Source organism: Kwoniella bestiolae, chromosome 1, assembly GCF_000512585.2.
Source record: "Kwoniella bestiolae CBS 10118 chromosome 1, complete sequence".
NCBI classification, from domain to species: Eukaryota; Fungi; Basidiomycota; class Tremellomycetes; order Tremellales; family Cryptococcaceae; genus Kwoniella; species Kwoniella bestiolae.
Window position 1 is genome coordinate 2853648 of NC_089241.1, and position 16734 is coordinate 2870381.

Here is a 16734-nt window from a genome sequence, read left to right on the forward strand (position 1 = left end):
GTCTATCTCTCAAAGTCTTGGCTTCGGAATTGCCAATTAGTGTGTATATACGAGTAAGTCCAATCTTCCAATGAGCACCTAGCACATTATGATACGTCTTCTCCTGCTATAAGTATACATACCTCGACATGATATATATTTATCTTATCGAAGATCAATCAGTCATAAAGGAGAATCAATATATGAAAGGATGAATGAGAGATACCTGAACGGATATGATCGACGTGACAGATCGTATCGTAACGTCCTTTCGCTCTTTCCCCTGTGCGATCAGCATTGAGTATACATTACAGCACAAGTTATCCTCTGCAGATCAGTATAGTGGTGATGCCCAGAGAGCGAATTAGTAAGGAGTAAGAGAATATCAAATCCTGCATTTCCGTATCACGATGAATGGCATATCCAAGTAGTGGTAAAATAGTAAATGAACATTAATCCAAAAATAAATCAAAATTGTAAATGTAGATGTGCCTAAATCAAAGCAGAGAAGAAGAAAAAATCGAAGATCCTAATACATTATACTGGAACCCGCAACCGCATCCGTGCTGAAAAACATCTCCTTAGCTGTGTCTTCCACCTGCCATGAGCAATTTATGATCTCCTTCCCCTTCCTACAGGTCTCCAATCAATAGTCTTCCCGCCCGTCCTCTGAGCAGTCCTGAGCGGTCTGACCAATGCGCCCAGCTCTTTAGCTCGCGAGGTATCGGGGTCGTGCGAGGGGTCGTAGTAGTAATGAGGTAATAACGGGTGACCAGATGCGTCCTGAATTATGAACGTGAGAGTTAACACCCTCAAAGATAGCAGAAGAGCAGACATAATTACGGGAAAAAAAATGGGGGTCGGGGACAAGACTCACCTTCCCATGCCTTTCAACTTTGCCAAACATCCTATTCCCCTCCAACGCCTCGCCAACCCAGCTGGACCATATTTTCTCTGAACCATGTTCCTTCAAACTTGGTTGTGACTGCGAACCCACCAAATCAAAACCATCAGCTACCATCACTCCACACTGATCTTTAACTGCTTGTGCCATCTAGGAGCACATATCGAGACCGAACTCACCTCCAACATGTGTTTTACCAAATCTGGTAAACTCAATTTACTAGACCCGGAAAACACCACCGTCGAAGCGATTATAGCTGGTAGATCCAAATCGGCAGGAACAGGTACATGCGGCGTGGTAGCTCTGCTAGAGTGCGAGACCGATTCGATCTGTTCAGCTTTGATTTGCTTCTCCTCCACCTGCGGTTCCGGTACTGATACTACCTCATCTTCCATCTCAGGTAAAGGTGATAGTCTAGGTTCGGACGGCGGTGAAAGGGGGGAAGATTGTCTTGATTGTCTGTCTTCTTCGTCTTCTTGGTTCTGTGGTGGTACGATCTGCTGAGCTGATCTAGGTGGTTCAGGTATGGATTGCTGGGGTAGAACAACCTCATCTTCGAGTTCGGAGAGCACATCTTCATCCATAGGTACCATGGGAGGACTTGACGGAGGCATCGAGCTATCCATCCTGGTACCCATGCCCATGATCATACTCTTGATAGGACTGGACGAGAAGAGCCTTTCCCTCTCTTCTTGTCGAGGCTGTAATCTAACCAACACTTTGGACCCGAAGAAATCCAACTCCACACTTTGTGTTGAAGATACGGATAGATCAAATTTCTGGCCTTGCAATAATCTTACTCCCCTCTTCTTGTTTGTGATCTTCACTTTCATCCCGTTCTGCCCAATCACCAAGATCCTCATCAAATCTTCCTTGACCAGTTCAATGGCAGCATGTACCCTCGAAGCGTGAGATGCATGCTTGGATAAGTGAATGACACGACTTTCATTCTCTGGATGAGCGAGTAATCCGGATAGGTGCGAGGGGATTGTGGAAGATAGGGAAGAAGAGGATGATTTGCTGGAGGATTGCTTATGTCTATGTCGGCCAAATATCAAGGTCGTTCCTTCTTCCAATACCAGCTCGTGGTCGAATTGATCTGCCCTTTTTGAGTCTGAGAGTTGAGATGGGCGCTGAGAGTATTTGGTAGGCGAGGATGAGGCCATCATGACTCTCCTACCGGGTGATGAGGAGAATGCTACGGTCGAAGTGGAAGGAGTTAATGGTGCACCCGAGAGGATCCTGATGGGTGCTGGGATGGGTACCGGTGCAGCGGTGTACTTGATGGGGTGCTGGTCGATATCGATGTCGATGTCGGATGATGAGTGGGGTGTCATATGCTTGATGGAGACGCGTTGACGTTTGGCCGACGAGGAGGGGGTGGTCATCCTTGATGGGATTCGCTTGAGGGGCTCGAGCGGTGTTGAGTGGGCTGACATTGGTGGGGCGTGGTGAGACGATGTCGTTGTAGAGGAAATATCAAGATGAGAAGGGAAGAAGAGAAGGATAGGGAAGATAAAGAGGGAAGATTAGTTGACAAAGCATTCGCTAGTAATGTTCTGCTATGGTGATGGATTGAATCTAAAAAGGAATATGGTAATGTGATGAGAGGGTGAAAGTAAAGTGAGACGCGTCCCATAGTGTGAACATTACTTGTGATCACGTGACATATACTGAAATCAACCAGAAATCAATGCAATCGCCGCGGTCCCATTCTAGCTGTGGCGTGTTCATGCTCCCCACTCCTCCCTCCACCATATAGACGATGCTGAAGTCAAGTTGGCGATATCAACTTGGATGTGAAGTATCAAAAATCAACTTGTGTAAATACCCTACTACTGAGTATGAAACTGCATGCTACTTGTCAACGTCATGTTCACAACCTCACAACCTTGATGTATTTTGATCAGTGCGTCAAGAGGAAGATGAAGATGGTCAACCAGTCAAGTCGATGGAGATGGAGATGCCCTGTCAATCAAGTGGTCTCTGCGTCGATCATTTGACTCTTACGATACACCAGTGGTACAGTCAACTATATTATACATGCTATATATAAACATGTCTAAATCACCGTCATCCCTTGATCTTCTTCTTCTTCCTTCTTTCATCACTCATAACCAGAAACGATGCAAGAGCTATACTACTATACCAGCTGATATCGTTACCATACTGATATTCCCAGTACTGAAACCCCCTCCTACGCTAGCTTATTGACATAACACTCACCCTCACCATGTCTAACTCGTCTTCCTCTGCTCCTCCTTCAACCATCGCAGGCGAACCCTCTGTGAGTCAAAGGTATTTTCAATCGAGGGGAAGTGAAGTGTTAGCTAACATCGGAATAATCAACAGCGATCATCGACCTCGACCTCGACAGCATCATTTACACTTCCTGGAACGAGCACTTGAAACATGCATTGTGACATCATGAGCTGACGTTATGCATATCGGTTTCACAGCATACCGACGATGGGAGGAAAAAGAGAAAACAGCGAGAGTCCACTCGAGTAAGTAGGATATTCATGACCCTTTCATTCGATACTGATACTGAAACCAACAGGAATCCGACAGCGAGGAAGACGGACCGGTATCTCACAAAATCCAAGTTTGTATCTCTTTGCCGTCAACCCTACCAAGTATGGTATTGATCCTCGTACATCATACAGGAACGAGTCTCGAAGGATAATCATTCGATGATCGACTACCTCAGCAAGATCGCCTCCGATCAGAAAGAGAGAGACAAGGATAGGGCAATGAAGTTGGCAATGCAAGGGAAAGACGTCAGTCGAGCTTTTCTTAGTGTTCATGTTTACGATTGACGCTGCTCACACCACACTTGGTTTACCACATCAGATGGAGATGACCGAGAAGGTCGATGTCCTGATAGGAATGAAGGAAAGGTTAACTTCATATGCCAACGAGCATTCTCAAACCCACTTTCTCGGGATTCAAACTCAAGCTCTGAAATCAACAACGATAGAACAGAAAGAAGGATATTTACGATTGTTAGGACATACTCAATCGGAATTGACAAAGATCCTACTGCAATATGACAAACTTCATCATGTGGATCCCGACACGCTTCAAGTTGACCCCGATCCCCCTTCTTCACCACCACAGCATCTCCTTCTCCGCCGCCCACAAGCGACAGATGGTCATTCCGGCACCCACATCCCCGTACCATCTTCGAGCCAAAGCAGCAACGGTGGACTTCACAACAACATTGCCGATCCCGACTTCAACATCGTCGTGGTCTCCAATGTTACTCATCAATTGAGAAGGCTTAGAGGTGCAAGTGAGTACTGAGCTTGACAGCCTTAAGACATATCCTGATTTGGTTCTACCTTCCAGCGATTCCCCAGCTTTACTGCACCGTCGAACGAGACAAAGGGGACAAGTTTCCTGAATTCCCTCCGAAAGTGGTATACGAAAAGATGATTTCATTAGGCGTAGAGGACGGGTACAGGCGTAAATCAATTAGGAAATTACCCAAAGCTTATGACGACCTCAATGATGCTGAGAGGAAAATGTGGGATGCGATTGATGATGGGTTTGAAGGTATCACCATCGAACCTTACAAGAGATCTAATGGTATGTTGGATGTGGACTATGTCGAGGAGGTTGGGAATTTGGTATTCGGCAATCATACTAGAGATGGTCTTGCGACGCAGAGGCTAAATGGGAAGAGAAGCTTGGTCAGGTGGTTTTGGATTTGGAATCATTTGTTCATCCAATTCATCAACCAAGTACAACGAGTGCGTCAAGGACTTATATTACGATGACGAAGAGGAGAATGGTTGAGGTGGGAGGAGGAATACAGGATCATCTCATCTTAATGTGCATCATCGGTCAAAGGGGTTGATAGGAAGAATAATTCTATTGTTGATATATATGTCTATGATAGGTCCTGATATATGTCTATGTGATGTCTGTAAAAGTGGTTATTCGTATATAGTGTGTATCTCATCCAGCATGTCATATCACTGTACCCCCAAACTCTCATTAGCCTGCAGCACGACTTGCCAACCGTCTGCTTTCAGCACATCTAAAGCCGTATCGAGCTTTTCAGCTGGGACGAGGATATAGTCTGTTGGCCTGTGGGGTAGAGGGTGGGGCATGACGATCAGCAAGCAGGTCAATGAAGGCAATGGGTCCAGTGGTGTGTTTCCGAATCAACAGTTCATAGCGATACTCACCAAGTTGATATTGCGTAGATGTTGATCTCGGCTTTTCGTAGTGGTGTAAGGAATTCATGCAATATGCCGGTCAATCCTTGTGTGATAAAAAGGGTCAGCGTCGACACTCGATACTCGATACCTCCACGACTGAGCCGGGTCTTCTGCTGAGTGTGAATCGGCTTGAGGGGTATAATCACCATTCACCCATACGACCTCGTTCCCTTCTATACTACCCAATCCAATGAGAAGTTCAAAGCTCACTCACCAATATACAACGGTCCCCTAATCTTAATAGCTTTCCAGGGCCCGAACCACCTCCCAGCATCCCCATCTCCCAGCTCTCTCAATCCTCTGACCTCTCCATCAACCACCACCCCCTCCTCGCCAGGTGGAAATGCGGCCACAACACTCACACCGTCCAATTCACGGGTGACGCTGAAGTAGGGATACTTCTCGTACAGGTTGGGCGTGAGGGAAGGGATGATGGAGAGTGGGTAGAAGAATGTGTAGATGGGTAGAGGTTGGGGGATCAGGTGGAGGGTGAAGATTAGTTTGTTGATTTCGTTGAGGGGTTGTGTCATCTTGCCTGCGTTTTGTTTATGTTTATGTTTATGAAAGAGGGAAGATGGATAGGTTCATTCTCTAGGGAGAGAGAGGGGGGCGTCTCTTATATATACATTGAGAGGTTGAGACACAAGGACACATGCAATCTATTTTTATCGACTGACTCGTCAAGGAGGATTGGAGATTGGCGTCGACATGACTGCATTGGCGCGATTAAACGACCACCCGTCTATCACCTTTTCTTCATTCTCGTCTTTCCCCCTTAAGCTTCCCACTACATTCACCGTGAGCCTTAACTCTTCTTATCTCACATTCGGCACACCCGCTATTAGCAAAACATGAAGCTCGTAATCGCATTCGCAGTATCAATACTTGTATCGTCCATCTCCCTCATCCCCGTATCAGGTTCATTCATTCCCCGTGATGGTCAGTTGCAAGAATCGTTTAAAGGGATCTGTCCGGATTTCGAGGTGAGGTGTGTAAAAGATGGGGATTGGAGGAATCCCATAGGAAGGATTGGGAGTAAGCGTGAGTATCACCCCTGCATGGTATGCTGTAGTAGTATCGGTGTAAGGGGGGTGAAGGCAGGGACGATGCATAGGTGTCACATGGGGTATACGATAAGAGAGAGCAGGCTGGAAGTAAGAGTCACGCAATGGGAGAAGCTGATCATCTGTCGATGTTATGTAGCATTCTGCAGAGAAGGTATCCGATGTAACCAGTGCGAAGAGCATAAGAATACTAGAGAATGTAATAGGACGTTCAAGGAGTGCGAGGGGGAGTGTGAAGCGTATGGACCTATCCCATTCTGAGAGTGGTCGGGACGAACAGAAAGAACATTACGATAACGATGAACAAGATAAACCCCCATCTCCTACTACTGTCACTACCAATGAATCAACGACCAGAAAGACTTCCAACCATCATCGATTAGAGGTATCCCTACATCCTTACCAGATAACCAGCTCACACCGACACACAATTTCGATTCAGCCCGATACAACGTCACTCCCAGCTCTGATAATCTCACTCTGAGACATTCCTCGTCCATCTTTCATCTTCAACCAGAACATGACATGAAGAGAACATCACTCCGATCTGGACTATCATCATACCTAGGCCGTAAACCTAAATTACCGGAGTACATATAATCATGTCGTTACCCACATCTCTCACCTTCTTCCCCTCACCCTTCTCTTCTACAATTACACAAAACAGGTTTGATACCTTCCCACCCAGACGTCCAGGCGACATCTTGTGCTCCTACTTCCAAATTTCAGAACAACCCGTTGATCGGCTCATCCTTCTCGAACATCTCTATAACCCGCCCTCTCTCACCATTCATCAGCAAGTGAAATAGATAATTCCCAAGATGCACACTTCCACTCTGTTCGCGCTCTTACCCCTCCTCGCCGCTCTACCAGCCATGTCCCTCCCTCACTACCAAGGTCATATCGAGCAGAAATTTCCTCTACCAGCTCTTCTCCGTCGACAAGAACCAGCAACAGGCGCAGGAGCTTTAGAGCTCCCTCCATCTCTCAACAACCTCCCACTGGACCCCTCAGCCTCGTTATCCCTATCGATAGCGGACGATCCCCAACCTACCGCAATGTCAACACCATCAATCTGGCAAATTAACACCGTCCCTCAGACATTACTTGCTCAACCACAAGCTGAGGCTCTCCCAACCGATACTCTTGCTTCGGTACCTACTGCTGGTGTCACCGCTGGTGGGACTGGGGATATGTATATTCAAGATACCTCGGAGGAGGATCTCTCTGCCAATGATATTTCTACACCCACGCCGACAGGTATGGTAACGGTGGAATATCAGGGTGATAGTCTATTGGAGGCTACGTCCATCAGTGTAGCTGGTATGGATATTACCGCTGCGGCTGCTGCTATCACCTCTATGGCTGGGGTGATTTCTTCCGGAGTAGCGAGCGGAACGATCACCTCTTTCTCGGCTGTAGCTATGTCTACGTCCACGTCCACTGGCACTTCCGCCATGGCATCAACATCAGTCGGATCGACTTCGGCTGCTCCTTCTGCTATATCCACCTCCATTTCGACTGCATCGTCCACAGCAGTAGCCGCGGCAGAGATCACATCTACCGATTCCCTGGACGCTGCTGCAGCTTCAGCTAGTTCCTCGGCGTCAACTACCGCCTCGCAAGCTGAAGATAAAGACCAAGGCAAGAAGATCCGATACAAGCATTGCGCCGAGACCAAAGGAACAGTCACTGAGATCAAAGTTAATCCGTGCGAGGGAGGGAAGGGGACTATATTGGATCCGTGCCATTTCCAAGCTGGAAAGTGAGTCTTTTTCTTCTTCTTCTTCTTGTTTGATATACTCTCAATGAAAAAATCGCAATGAGAAGCATGAGACGATGCCAACTAGCTTGATATATTATGAGATGATATGCGAAGGATGATGGCTGATCCTCTCAAATAATCTAGAAACTACACCATAACCCTCACGTACGTCTCACCCGAAGACTCCTCCTCGCCCCGAGCCAACCTCGTAGCGAGAGATAAGACCATGTCGGATGGTCAACAGCATTTCACATATCCCGGACAGGCCTTTGTGAGTTTCAGTCGTCCCATTATCCCTCTATCTATTTTAGTGTGCTTGTAGGTCCGCTAATATTGATGCTACTGTACATGTACTTTCGACAGGACGCATGTCAATATACTACCTGTCCGATCAAGAACCAAGAGACCAAGAGTTATACGTATGAATTTGCGACGATGAATAATGTAAGTTCCCATCTTCTCCTTATTCCACCTGCCTACCTCTCGATATCCACCTGTGCCCGTCCCCCGTGTCAGTCGTTCTGCCCACTTGGACTAAAGGGATACTGACCTTACGTTGACTGATAGCGGTTCGACCAACTTACATTCAACATGACCAACGGCCTTGATGGCGATTCATTAATGTGCGCGTATTTCCCTGTAACTTTGTGAGTTTTGCCTGTCAGCCATTCATCTGCGATTTGTATTGATGATTGCCAAATAGCATGCCGACCCTTGCAGGTAGGAGTGTGAAGAGGAATATGCCTTTTGGTGGGTTGGGTGCGAGGTGGTAGTTTTACGTAGATTTTGTAGATCACTTATATGCGATTTGACGGTTATGAGATGCATATATTCATGAGACTGGACAAGCGATACTAGTACATGATACACTTCTTTTTGCAACTTGACGAATCGAGTTAAGGGAGTTAGCAAACATCGTGAACGTAATGATAAAGTCAGTGTTTGCTACGAACATGGGAATTATTTTCTAGCACCACTAAAGGAATGTACGAGTAATGCCTATTCTGCATATCCTATCCTGTTACCCTACTGATACAGAAACAAATCAACATATCAATACTGATACTCCCGCCTATGGAAACTGTTATACCAAAACCACATAGGGGAATCCTCCCCCTATATCTCTTTCCACCCTCCACCATCGTTACCCGCTAACAACTGGCTGACCAGGCCCAGACCGAACACAGTCACATGTGCAGTAGCTGCCATACCGAACTGCGATGCAAACATATCAGTACGATTCTCTTCACGGCTTATACTATAGGGTATGAGCCAAAAAGGAGAAACAACCACTCACCCCTCTATACAGCTGTCGAACACCAGCGAACCACCCTCCCTCATCCTTCTCGGTCATCTTCCTCTTCCTCCTCACGCCCGTCTCTTCCTGCAATATCCTCCAAATCGCCTCGACGATCCCCACGTAATTCTTCTCTCGAAGCTTCACAATCGATTTCATATCTTTATGTTTCCCTCCCCTTGATCGCGATTGGAGTTGTAATCTCTTTCTAACCGTTTCGATCGGAAGTAGTACTAGTAGACTTGATAGACCGAGGGATAGGTCGATGAGACTGTAGGTGATAGGTGAGAAATCCGGGGAGATCTTCAATTGCCGTTCGATAATTAGTGGTATACTCAACGTCAAGAGTGGTCGGAGGGTATGTTCCAGGATTGAGGGGAAGAGGAGGTTCTGGTGGAAATAGAGATTGGAGAACCCCCCCTCTTCGTCGATCATCTTCCTGAAGATGGTTACGCTGCTGGGCGTGCTGGGGTGATTCGTCGGTAACACTATCAACCTTGTTCTGATTACCTCCAATGGAGACAGAAGGAGATGAGTAAGGAGATGGGAGGTTACCTGGAGGGAGAGGGGGATGGCTGGATTGGGTAATGCACTGAGAGAGATGTCGAGGTTGACGGGTGAGTTTGGTGAGAGAATGAGTAAGAATGAGTGAATGGATGGTTGGAGGATGTTGGAGAGGAATGAGTGGATGGTAGAGACCAGTTGGGATTTCCATAGACCGGGTAAACCCTCGGAAGAGGTATAGCGGATTCGGCGGATCATACCCCATACGCCGTTTCCGCGTGATATCTCGGGGTCGTCGTTGAGGAGCCATGAGGGGTGGACTGGGGGCAGTTGGGCATGCTTTTAGCTTGAAGTGACAGAGTACGATAATATGAAGGAATGAGGATGTGAAGAAATATCGAAGACATCTTGGATGATTGTTATTCGACGGGGTGGATATATGTATGATTTTAGACTGAGGGACAAGGGGATAGCCCACTCACGATCGGGTAGATACCCCGCTGCGTCTGTCTCCGCTACGATCTCAGGGGGAGGAGCGAGCGGTGCGGGAGGTTGAGCAAGTCTGTCGGAGAAGTACATGTCTGCTTCTTCGGGGTTACTTATCTATATACACCATCACCATGATCAGTACGACCTATAGTAAGAAATGGGATGATACTCACTTGATCATCCTGCAGTTCAAACTCCTCCTTCTCCCTCACCCCCTCAACTATCTCCACCTCATCCGTTGCAAACCTCCTTCGAGGTCTATATTCAACTTGCAACAATGTCTTCCCCACTTCGAAGGGCATGCCCATAGCTGTAGTGAGATACTCCGAGAGGAACAGGTTGAACGGTCTTCCCATCATTGGAATGGCTAGGTTCTCATCATCTTCTACTGCTGTTGAGAACGACGAGGGCAGATGAGAGGGGCAGTGGGATTGGGTGCGGAAGATGAGGATGAGGGAGGTTGGACGGAGGGTGGGAGGAAGACCCATTCTTCTGCTGGGGGGGCTAAGGGGAGGGGTGGGGGTCAGCGAGGCGTCTACACTATCCGACTGCAGAAACAGAGTGTCACTGACTGTATAGCCCCCTTACTGACTGAGGACGTGCTGATGTGCTCATGTTGGGTAGTGTGCTGTCTTTAGTGAGAATGTCATATGAGATGTAGTTGTAGATGGTGATGATGCTGTTGACGCTGTTGCTATTGCTATTCCCTGTTAATATTGCCACCCTTTATACTGCTACTATATTACTGGTAGTAACGGGATCAAATCTCATTATGTTTATTTTGGCCGTGCCGCGTAACAAGTCGGCCCTCGAATTATCCTCCATATCCTTTTATATTTTGGATCATACTACTCTGATACCTCGACGGCCACCCATCATCCTATCTCAAAGATCACTCGACTACAGTTCTCACTCTATCACCTCCATAGAGCAACAGCGAGGACCTACTCGTTTCTGGACATCTCGACATCCCGACACCTTGGTCCTCAACACAACAGACACACCTCATACCTCAACTCGTCGCACTGACCTTTACCCGGAATGCCCCGACGTGATCTCGTGAGAATAGTACTGGTCGGCGATGGTGAGTACATGTATACATGCATGAAGCATGAGATCAATGATCTCTAGTGTGAGATATGAGGCGAGGGTGACTGATATGCATATCATGCAATGTAGACGGAGTAGGCAAATCATCAATAATAACATCCCTAATAAAAGAATCATTCGTGAATAATGTGAGTGAATCGATTGGTCCGATCCTCTCCTATAGTATCTCCAGCTGAGACGGTGATATGAAGGTTCAACACGTCGTACCCGAAGTGACTATACCGCCAGAAGTGACTCCTGAGAACGTTACAACCTCAATAGTGGATACCTCATGTACGTCCCACCCTCCTCTCGCTTTTCCACGAGAAAAAGCTAATTGCGTTGCTGAACCCATCAATAGCAAATCCCCGTTCTCGAGCACACCTCTTGTCGCAACTCACACGAGCGCACGTAATATGTCTGGTGTATAGTATATCAGAACCGAGTAGTTTTGATAGAGTCGCGGAGTACTGGTTACCGTTGTTCAGAAGGGAAGGTATAAATGTGAGCTGATTCGACCTCACTTGTTCCCCAGAATCGGAATTGAACTGACGGTGTATGAGTAGATACCGGTGATTTTGGTGGGTAATAAGATAGATCTAAGGGGAGGACAAGTGACAAATCAGGGATTAGAAGATGAGATAGCACCTATCATGAGGGAGTTCAAGGTGAGTTACGTATCGCTCATTCTCAGCACCCAGGTCGAACCGAGTAACTGATAGGATCAATCTGGCGATAGGAAGTGGAGACGGTAGTAGAGTGTTCAGCATTACTCCCACTGAACGTATCGGAGGTGTTTTACTTCGCTCAGAAAGCTGTGTTACATCCGACTGCACCACTATACGATTCCAGAGAACATGTAAGCTTCCAGTTTGACCTTAAGTATGAGAACATGAACAGGCAGCTGACATTCACTATGACAGACACTGAAACCCAAATGTCTGGAAGCATTGAAGCGGATATTCAGGATATCAGATGTAGATAAAGATGGACTATTGAATGCGGTAGAGTTGAATCAGTTCCAGGTGAGTCCCATTCTGGCCATGCTCCCTCCATGCATAATATCCCATGTTCTATGTGTAACGCGAATCAACGCTAAAACCTCTAAAATCTCCTACAGCAAAAATGCTTCTCCACCCCATTGCAGTATCAAGAACTAGAAGGTATACTAGACCTCGTCCGATCATATGACCCATCCGCCGTACTTCCCCTGCCCACCTACTCTGTCCCGTCCACCCCTCTACCTCGCGATCCAAATTACGGTCAGCTGGGTCAGTCACCGCCTGTGCTCTCTCCACCTGGAGAGGGGATAACGGAACTCGGTTTCTTGTATCTGCATACGATATTTATACAGCAGGGTAGGATGGAGACTACTTGGACGGTCTTGAGGAAGTTCGGGTATGGAGAGGGTTTGGATTTGAGAGAGGACTTCCTGACGCCGAGGTATGTCGTTGGGTCTTATTTACTTATGTCATCCCATCATCCCGGCTGTTGGACTATCTATGGACATAGTCTCCTATATGACCTCAATCTCACAAGCGCAAGATACTGATGTCTTGTGTTACACAGGTTCGACGTCCCATACGACTGCTCCGTCGAGCTCTCACCACTAGGCAACCAATTCCTCACAGACATCTTCGAAGCATATGACAAAGATCAGGACGGCGCATTATCTCAATCTGAACTAGACGATTTGTTCTCAACTTCACCGGGTAATCCTTGGTCCGCAAGTGGTTTCCCAGATAGTACAATTACAGACGATATGGGCAGAGTGACACTACAGGGATGGTTAGCCCAATGGTCAATGACGACATTACTAGATCATCGGACCACATTAAATTACCTGGCATATCTCGGATATTCATCTACACCTTCAGCATCGACCGAACCTCCCTTATCTACTCCTACAGCACTGCATATTACCAGACCACGAAAACAGGATAGAAGGCAGAAGAAAGTTACGAGATCTGTTTTCCTATGTTATGTCCTCGGAGCGACTGGTTCGGGCAAGACTAGTTTGTTGAGGTCGTTTGTGAATAAGGGATTCAGGGGGCATGAGGATGGATCGCCGGGAGGTTATGAGCCCACGACGAAAGTGTTGAGCGTGGTGAATTCTGTGGAGATTGAGGGGCAGGAGAAGTATCTGGTGGTGAGTGGACTTACCTTCTCAAGCAATGAGCATATCTACCCAATATTTCAAATCTAAATCTACATACTCGAACCCAGTCTTTCCGTCCAATTTGTAGTCGAGAGATGTGATCCTTTCGTCTACTGGTATTTTCAGGGAGCTGACATTCAACTTCGTCTACCATCACTCACAGCTACAAGAGTTCGGCTCAAAATACGAATCCGAGACATTACGCAATTCCAAGAAACTAGATATGGCCGACGTGATAATATACGTGCATGATTCGAGCGATACCAACTCGTTTTCGTATATATCGAACTTGAGGGTAAGTCATCACTTACTCTTCTTACACATCTGATTCTCGTCGGCCAGTATCACACATAAATGCTCGATGTCGATCAGTCTGTACAGAGACAATCAACTGATGTCTTATTTCTTGTAATATAGCAACAATACTCGCTCGATCACATACCGGCTATCTTCGTAGCTACCAAGTCGGATTTGGATCTAGCTCAGCAGCGTCATGAAGTCCAGCCTGATTCCTATTGCCGAAGGTTAGGTTTGCCCGCTCCTATGGCTGTGAGTGCCAGATTGGGGCCTATGACGAATCTCTGGGTGGCTGTTACGAGAGTGGGCTTGAATCCGTGAGTGGTTCCTATACATAGAATCTATCAAGCCGTTGGTTCCTCCTCAAGTGTAATCAATTATACGATATACATGTGATATGGTTCGCAACTTGAAGATTCAACGCCTACAGAATACCAAGTCTCCCTGATCATGTTCTCCATCCACTCTTTAGAGCTACGCTGACATGTAAATTTTCCCAGAACATCATCCCTCGCTCGAGGTCCCTCATCAACAATGTCCCCTGCCCAGCGCGTACGGATGATCGCGTCGATAACGCTGGCTACGACTACATTCACAGCTGTCGTGGGCGTTTGGATGAGGTATCAGGGGTACACGCTGAGAGGTATATGGGGTTGGATAGGACGGATGAGTGGGTTGGGCAGGGGGCAGCAGTAGGATGCATCCACCGAAGAAGGGGTTAGAGTGTAGTACATTCATTGGTTGCTGGGAGTACTGGCGTGATGTTGGGTGGTTCATGCATTGCATTGTTCACTTATCACTGTACACTTATTACTGCAAGAGTCGATTTTCGGCTGAGGGCTCTACTGCCAACTGGGGAGTACTGTCTACAGTATAGTCACAATCGAGACTAAACACAAATACTGAGGTCGAAGACGTGTTCAAGCTTGGTACAAGTTTAAGGTAAAACATCATATCAGGTAAAATCAGATACAATCATCGTGTATGATTTGATCCAATCCTCTATGGGTATCAACCGTTCGAGCAAGGTACTGTAATGTAGATATACAATCAACAATCACAACACAACACAATTCAACATCTCTGCGGAAGACGGAGAGCGAACGGAGTAGTCCAGTAATTCCCTCTTCCTCTGACTCCGTCATTCGTGTATTTATCAAATCAAAAAAATTATCGTTGGACATTTCATATTGTTCACCTCACATCAAATCAGCTACCTCCTCCCCCTCATAGCCCCTTCAATCCCCTCCAACCCCCCTCTGACCCTTCTCAGCCCATCGGCAAATTCCGACGCATCATCAGCAGAGAAAGAGAGGCTCAGAGAGAACTCGTACCGTCCTCTGTGTCGCGTAGCCTCGTCACGTCCATTTGAAATGTCCCGAGGGTGGGGCGGAAGGATGTCGTCGAAGTTTAGGTTCAACGATGTTGATGAGATCGTATCAATCTCTCCGTTGGTATCGGTGTGGAATGAGGGAAGAGTTGAGGTGGAGGATGAGGGATAGACGATTATATCCTGTGGATCTATCTGGATATCTTCCTGACTGAGTGTGCTATAGCGGTCCGAGCGAGCATAGGGATGCGACTCGGTAGATTTCGCTGTATAGCGCTCGTCTCGATGCGGGACGTACGTGATACCATCTGTGGGTTGCAGGGCTAATTGGGATGGAATGAGGTATGATCTGATCATATTTTGGAATTGAGGCTGAGGCTGAGGAGGTACGTGGAAACGTCGAGGGGGAGATAAATAAGGTTGATATCCATGGTGAGGTCGAGGTTGAGGAAAGTATGGGTTATTGGAAACGTATGATCCATCAGGATATGGCCGATAACCCGAGTGAGGGTACGAAGGATGTCCATAAGTCATCGTTGAAGACATGCTCGGCATCCCAGCGAAGATATCGTTATGCTCACTCTTCGAAGTACCGGCGTGGGATCGGGTGGACGAGCGAGTGTATTTCGAAGAGGAAGAGGAAGGACCGGATTTTGAATGCTTCGAGGTGGTAGATCTCGATGATGCTATGGGAGTAGAGCTAGAGCCGCCGGTGATCTCAGTCAGGATTGGTATCGGATCAGGATCGATCCTACTGGACGATCCCTCCGTCGTATTCCGGCTCGTGCGGGTCGGATCAAGATCGAGGTAGATCTCTTCGTACCGAGGTGGTAAGTCCTCTCCTGCTGCACTCGTACCTGTATTTCCAGTTGATTGCGATTTCTGAACCGTCCCATAGTCGTGCTGAGGGTGATATCCACCCGACTCACGTCCGCGTTCACGTCTCACCTCGTCTTCGCCCGTACTGTCATCTGACCTCTCCTCAGGGGATGTACCATACCCATCCGCCTCAGAGTCAGAACCAGGTCGATACTCCCCCTCTTGCTCAATATACGAATCGTAACGCCTCAAATCACCCCACCATTTTCCGATCGGGGGGTCAGGCGAGGGTGCGCGCGGACGGGGACCTGGTCGAGGGGGGCGGCGGAACATGTTGATCAATATCACTTGACTGTATTCGAATTCGCAAGTAAACTGTGATCTATATTATTGTACGGTGGAATGCTCTGTGTAGAACGAAGTGAATGCTGTGGGATTGGGTAGAATAACGTGTTGATTGGAATGAATGAATGTTACAACACAGCACTTTGATGCTAGGTCGCCACTCCCTCATCTCACGAACCTTATCATACCATTTATAGAAATCCACCTCGCCGCTCGACTTCTCAAGATGTACAGTACCTTGATACTCGGCTCTCAGTACGATGCATAGCCCATCTCACATAGCCCAGCGAAGACATATAAAGGAAGGTGAGATCGCCAACGTCATTGTAGATTTGAGAGAAGACAGGGCGATACGCTGGGAGTTTGTATCGCATCGTAGAAGCTCAATATTGACCTTCGGTGATCGATGCGATGTTTACTGTACAGTACGCGCACGTTACCGAACGAGTGCCACACTAAGGTTCA

General features: G+C 47.2%; 8 protein-coding genes across 8 annotated transcripts; 4 read left to right on the plus strand and 4 right to left on the minus strand.

Annotated features, from left to right (window-relative positions):
• Positions 1 to 591: 591 nt before the first annotated feature.
• On the minus strand, positions 592 to 2322 carry I302_101079 (uncharacterized protein; the record flags this gene model as incomplete). The annotated part of the gene is made up of 3 exons (XM_019191088.1): positions 592 to 762; positions 857 to 964; positions 1063 to 2322. The coding sequence occupies 3 exons, from the start codon at positions 2320 to 2322 to the stop codon at positions 592 to 594; spliced, it is 1539 nt and encodes a 512-aa protein (XP_019047836.1).
• Positions 2323 to 3116: 794 nt separating this feature from the next.
• Positions 3117 to 4665, plus strand: I302_101080 (uncharacterized protein; the record flags this gene model as incomplete). The annotated part of the gene is made up of 6 exons (XM_019191089.1): positions 3117 to 3170; positions 3343 to 3390; positions 3444 to 3488; positions 3550 to 3663; positions 3737 to 4178; positions 4235 to 4665. 6 exons carry the CDS (start codon positions 3117 to 3119, stop codon positions 4663 to 4665), a joined length of 1134 nt encoding a protein of 377 aa, XP_019047837.1.
• Positions 4666 to 4863: 198 nt separating this feature from the next.
• Positions 4864 to 5642, minus strand: I302_101081 (uncharacterized protein; the record flags this gene model as incomplete). The annotated part of the gene is made up of 3 exons (XM_019191090.1): positions 4864 to 4978; positions 5080 to 5155; positions 5327 to 5642. The coding sequence occupies 3 exons, from the start codon at positions 5640 to 5642 to the stop codon at positions 4864 to 4866; spliced, it is 507 nt and encodes a 168-aa protein (XP_019047838.1).
• A 321-nt stretch (positions 5643 to 5963) lies between these two features.
• I302_101082 (uncharacterized protein) lies at positions 5964 to 6437 on the plus strand (the record flags this gene model as incomplete). Its single annotated transcript, XM_019191091.1, has 2 exons — positions 5964 to 6153; positions 6316 to 6437. The coding sequence occupies 2 exons, from the start codon at positions 5964 to 5966 to the stop codon at positions 6435 to 6437; spliced, it is 312 nt and encodes a 103-aa protein (XP_019047839.1).
• Positions 6438 to 6997: 560 nt separating this feature from the next.
• Positions 6998 to 8714, plus strand: I302_101083 (uncharacterized protein; the record flags this gene model as incomplete). Its single annotated transcript, XM_019191092.1, has 5 exons — positions 6998 to 7941; positions 8086 to 8212; positions 8305 to 8385; positions 8509 to 8588; positions 8645 to 8714. 5 exons carry the CDS (start codon positions 6998 to 7000, stop codon positions 8712 to 8714), a joined length of 1302 nt encoding a protein of 433 aa, XP_019047840.1.
• A 343-nt stretch (positions 8715 to 9057) lies between these two features.
• Positions 9058 to 10590, minus strand: I302_101084 (uncharacterized protein; the record flags this gene model as incomplete). Its single annotated transcript, XM_019191093.2, has 4 exons — positions 9058 to 9156; positions 9239 to 10062; positions 10225 to 10345; positions 10405 to 10590. The coding sequence occupies 4 exons, from the start codon at positions 10588 to 10590 to the stop codon at positions 9058 to 9060; spliced, it is 1230 nt and encodes a 409-aa protein (XP_019047841.2).
• Positions 10591 to 11272: 682 nt separating this feature from the next.
• I302_101085 (mitochondrial Rho GTPase 1) lies at positions 11273 to 14471 on the plus strand (the record flags this gene model as incomplete). Its single annotated transcript, XM_065869210.1, has 12 exons — positions 11273 to 11315; positions 11411 to 11469; positions 11533 to 11614; positions 11682 to 11824; positions 11887 to 11988; positions 12060 to 12179; positions 12244 to 12345; positions 12441 to 12763; positions 12890 to 13469; positions 13642 to 13773; positions 13896 to 14092; positions 14276 to 14471. 12 exons carry the CDS (start codon positions 11273 to 11275, stop codon positions 14469 to 14471), a joined length of 2079 nt encoding a protein of 692 aa, XP_065725282.1.
• A 517-nt stretch (positions 14472 to 14988) lies between these two features.
• On the minus strand, positions 14989 to 16257 carry I302_101086 (uncharacterized protein; the record flags this gene model as incomplete). The annotated part of the gene is made up of 1 exon (XM_019191095.1): positions 14989 to 16257. One exon carries the CDS (start codon positions 16255 to 16257, stop codon positions 14989 to 14991), a length of 1269 nt encoding a protein of 422 aa, XP_019047843.1.
• Positions 16258 to 16734: the final 477 nt, after the last annotated feature.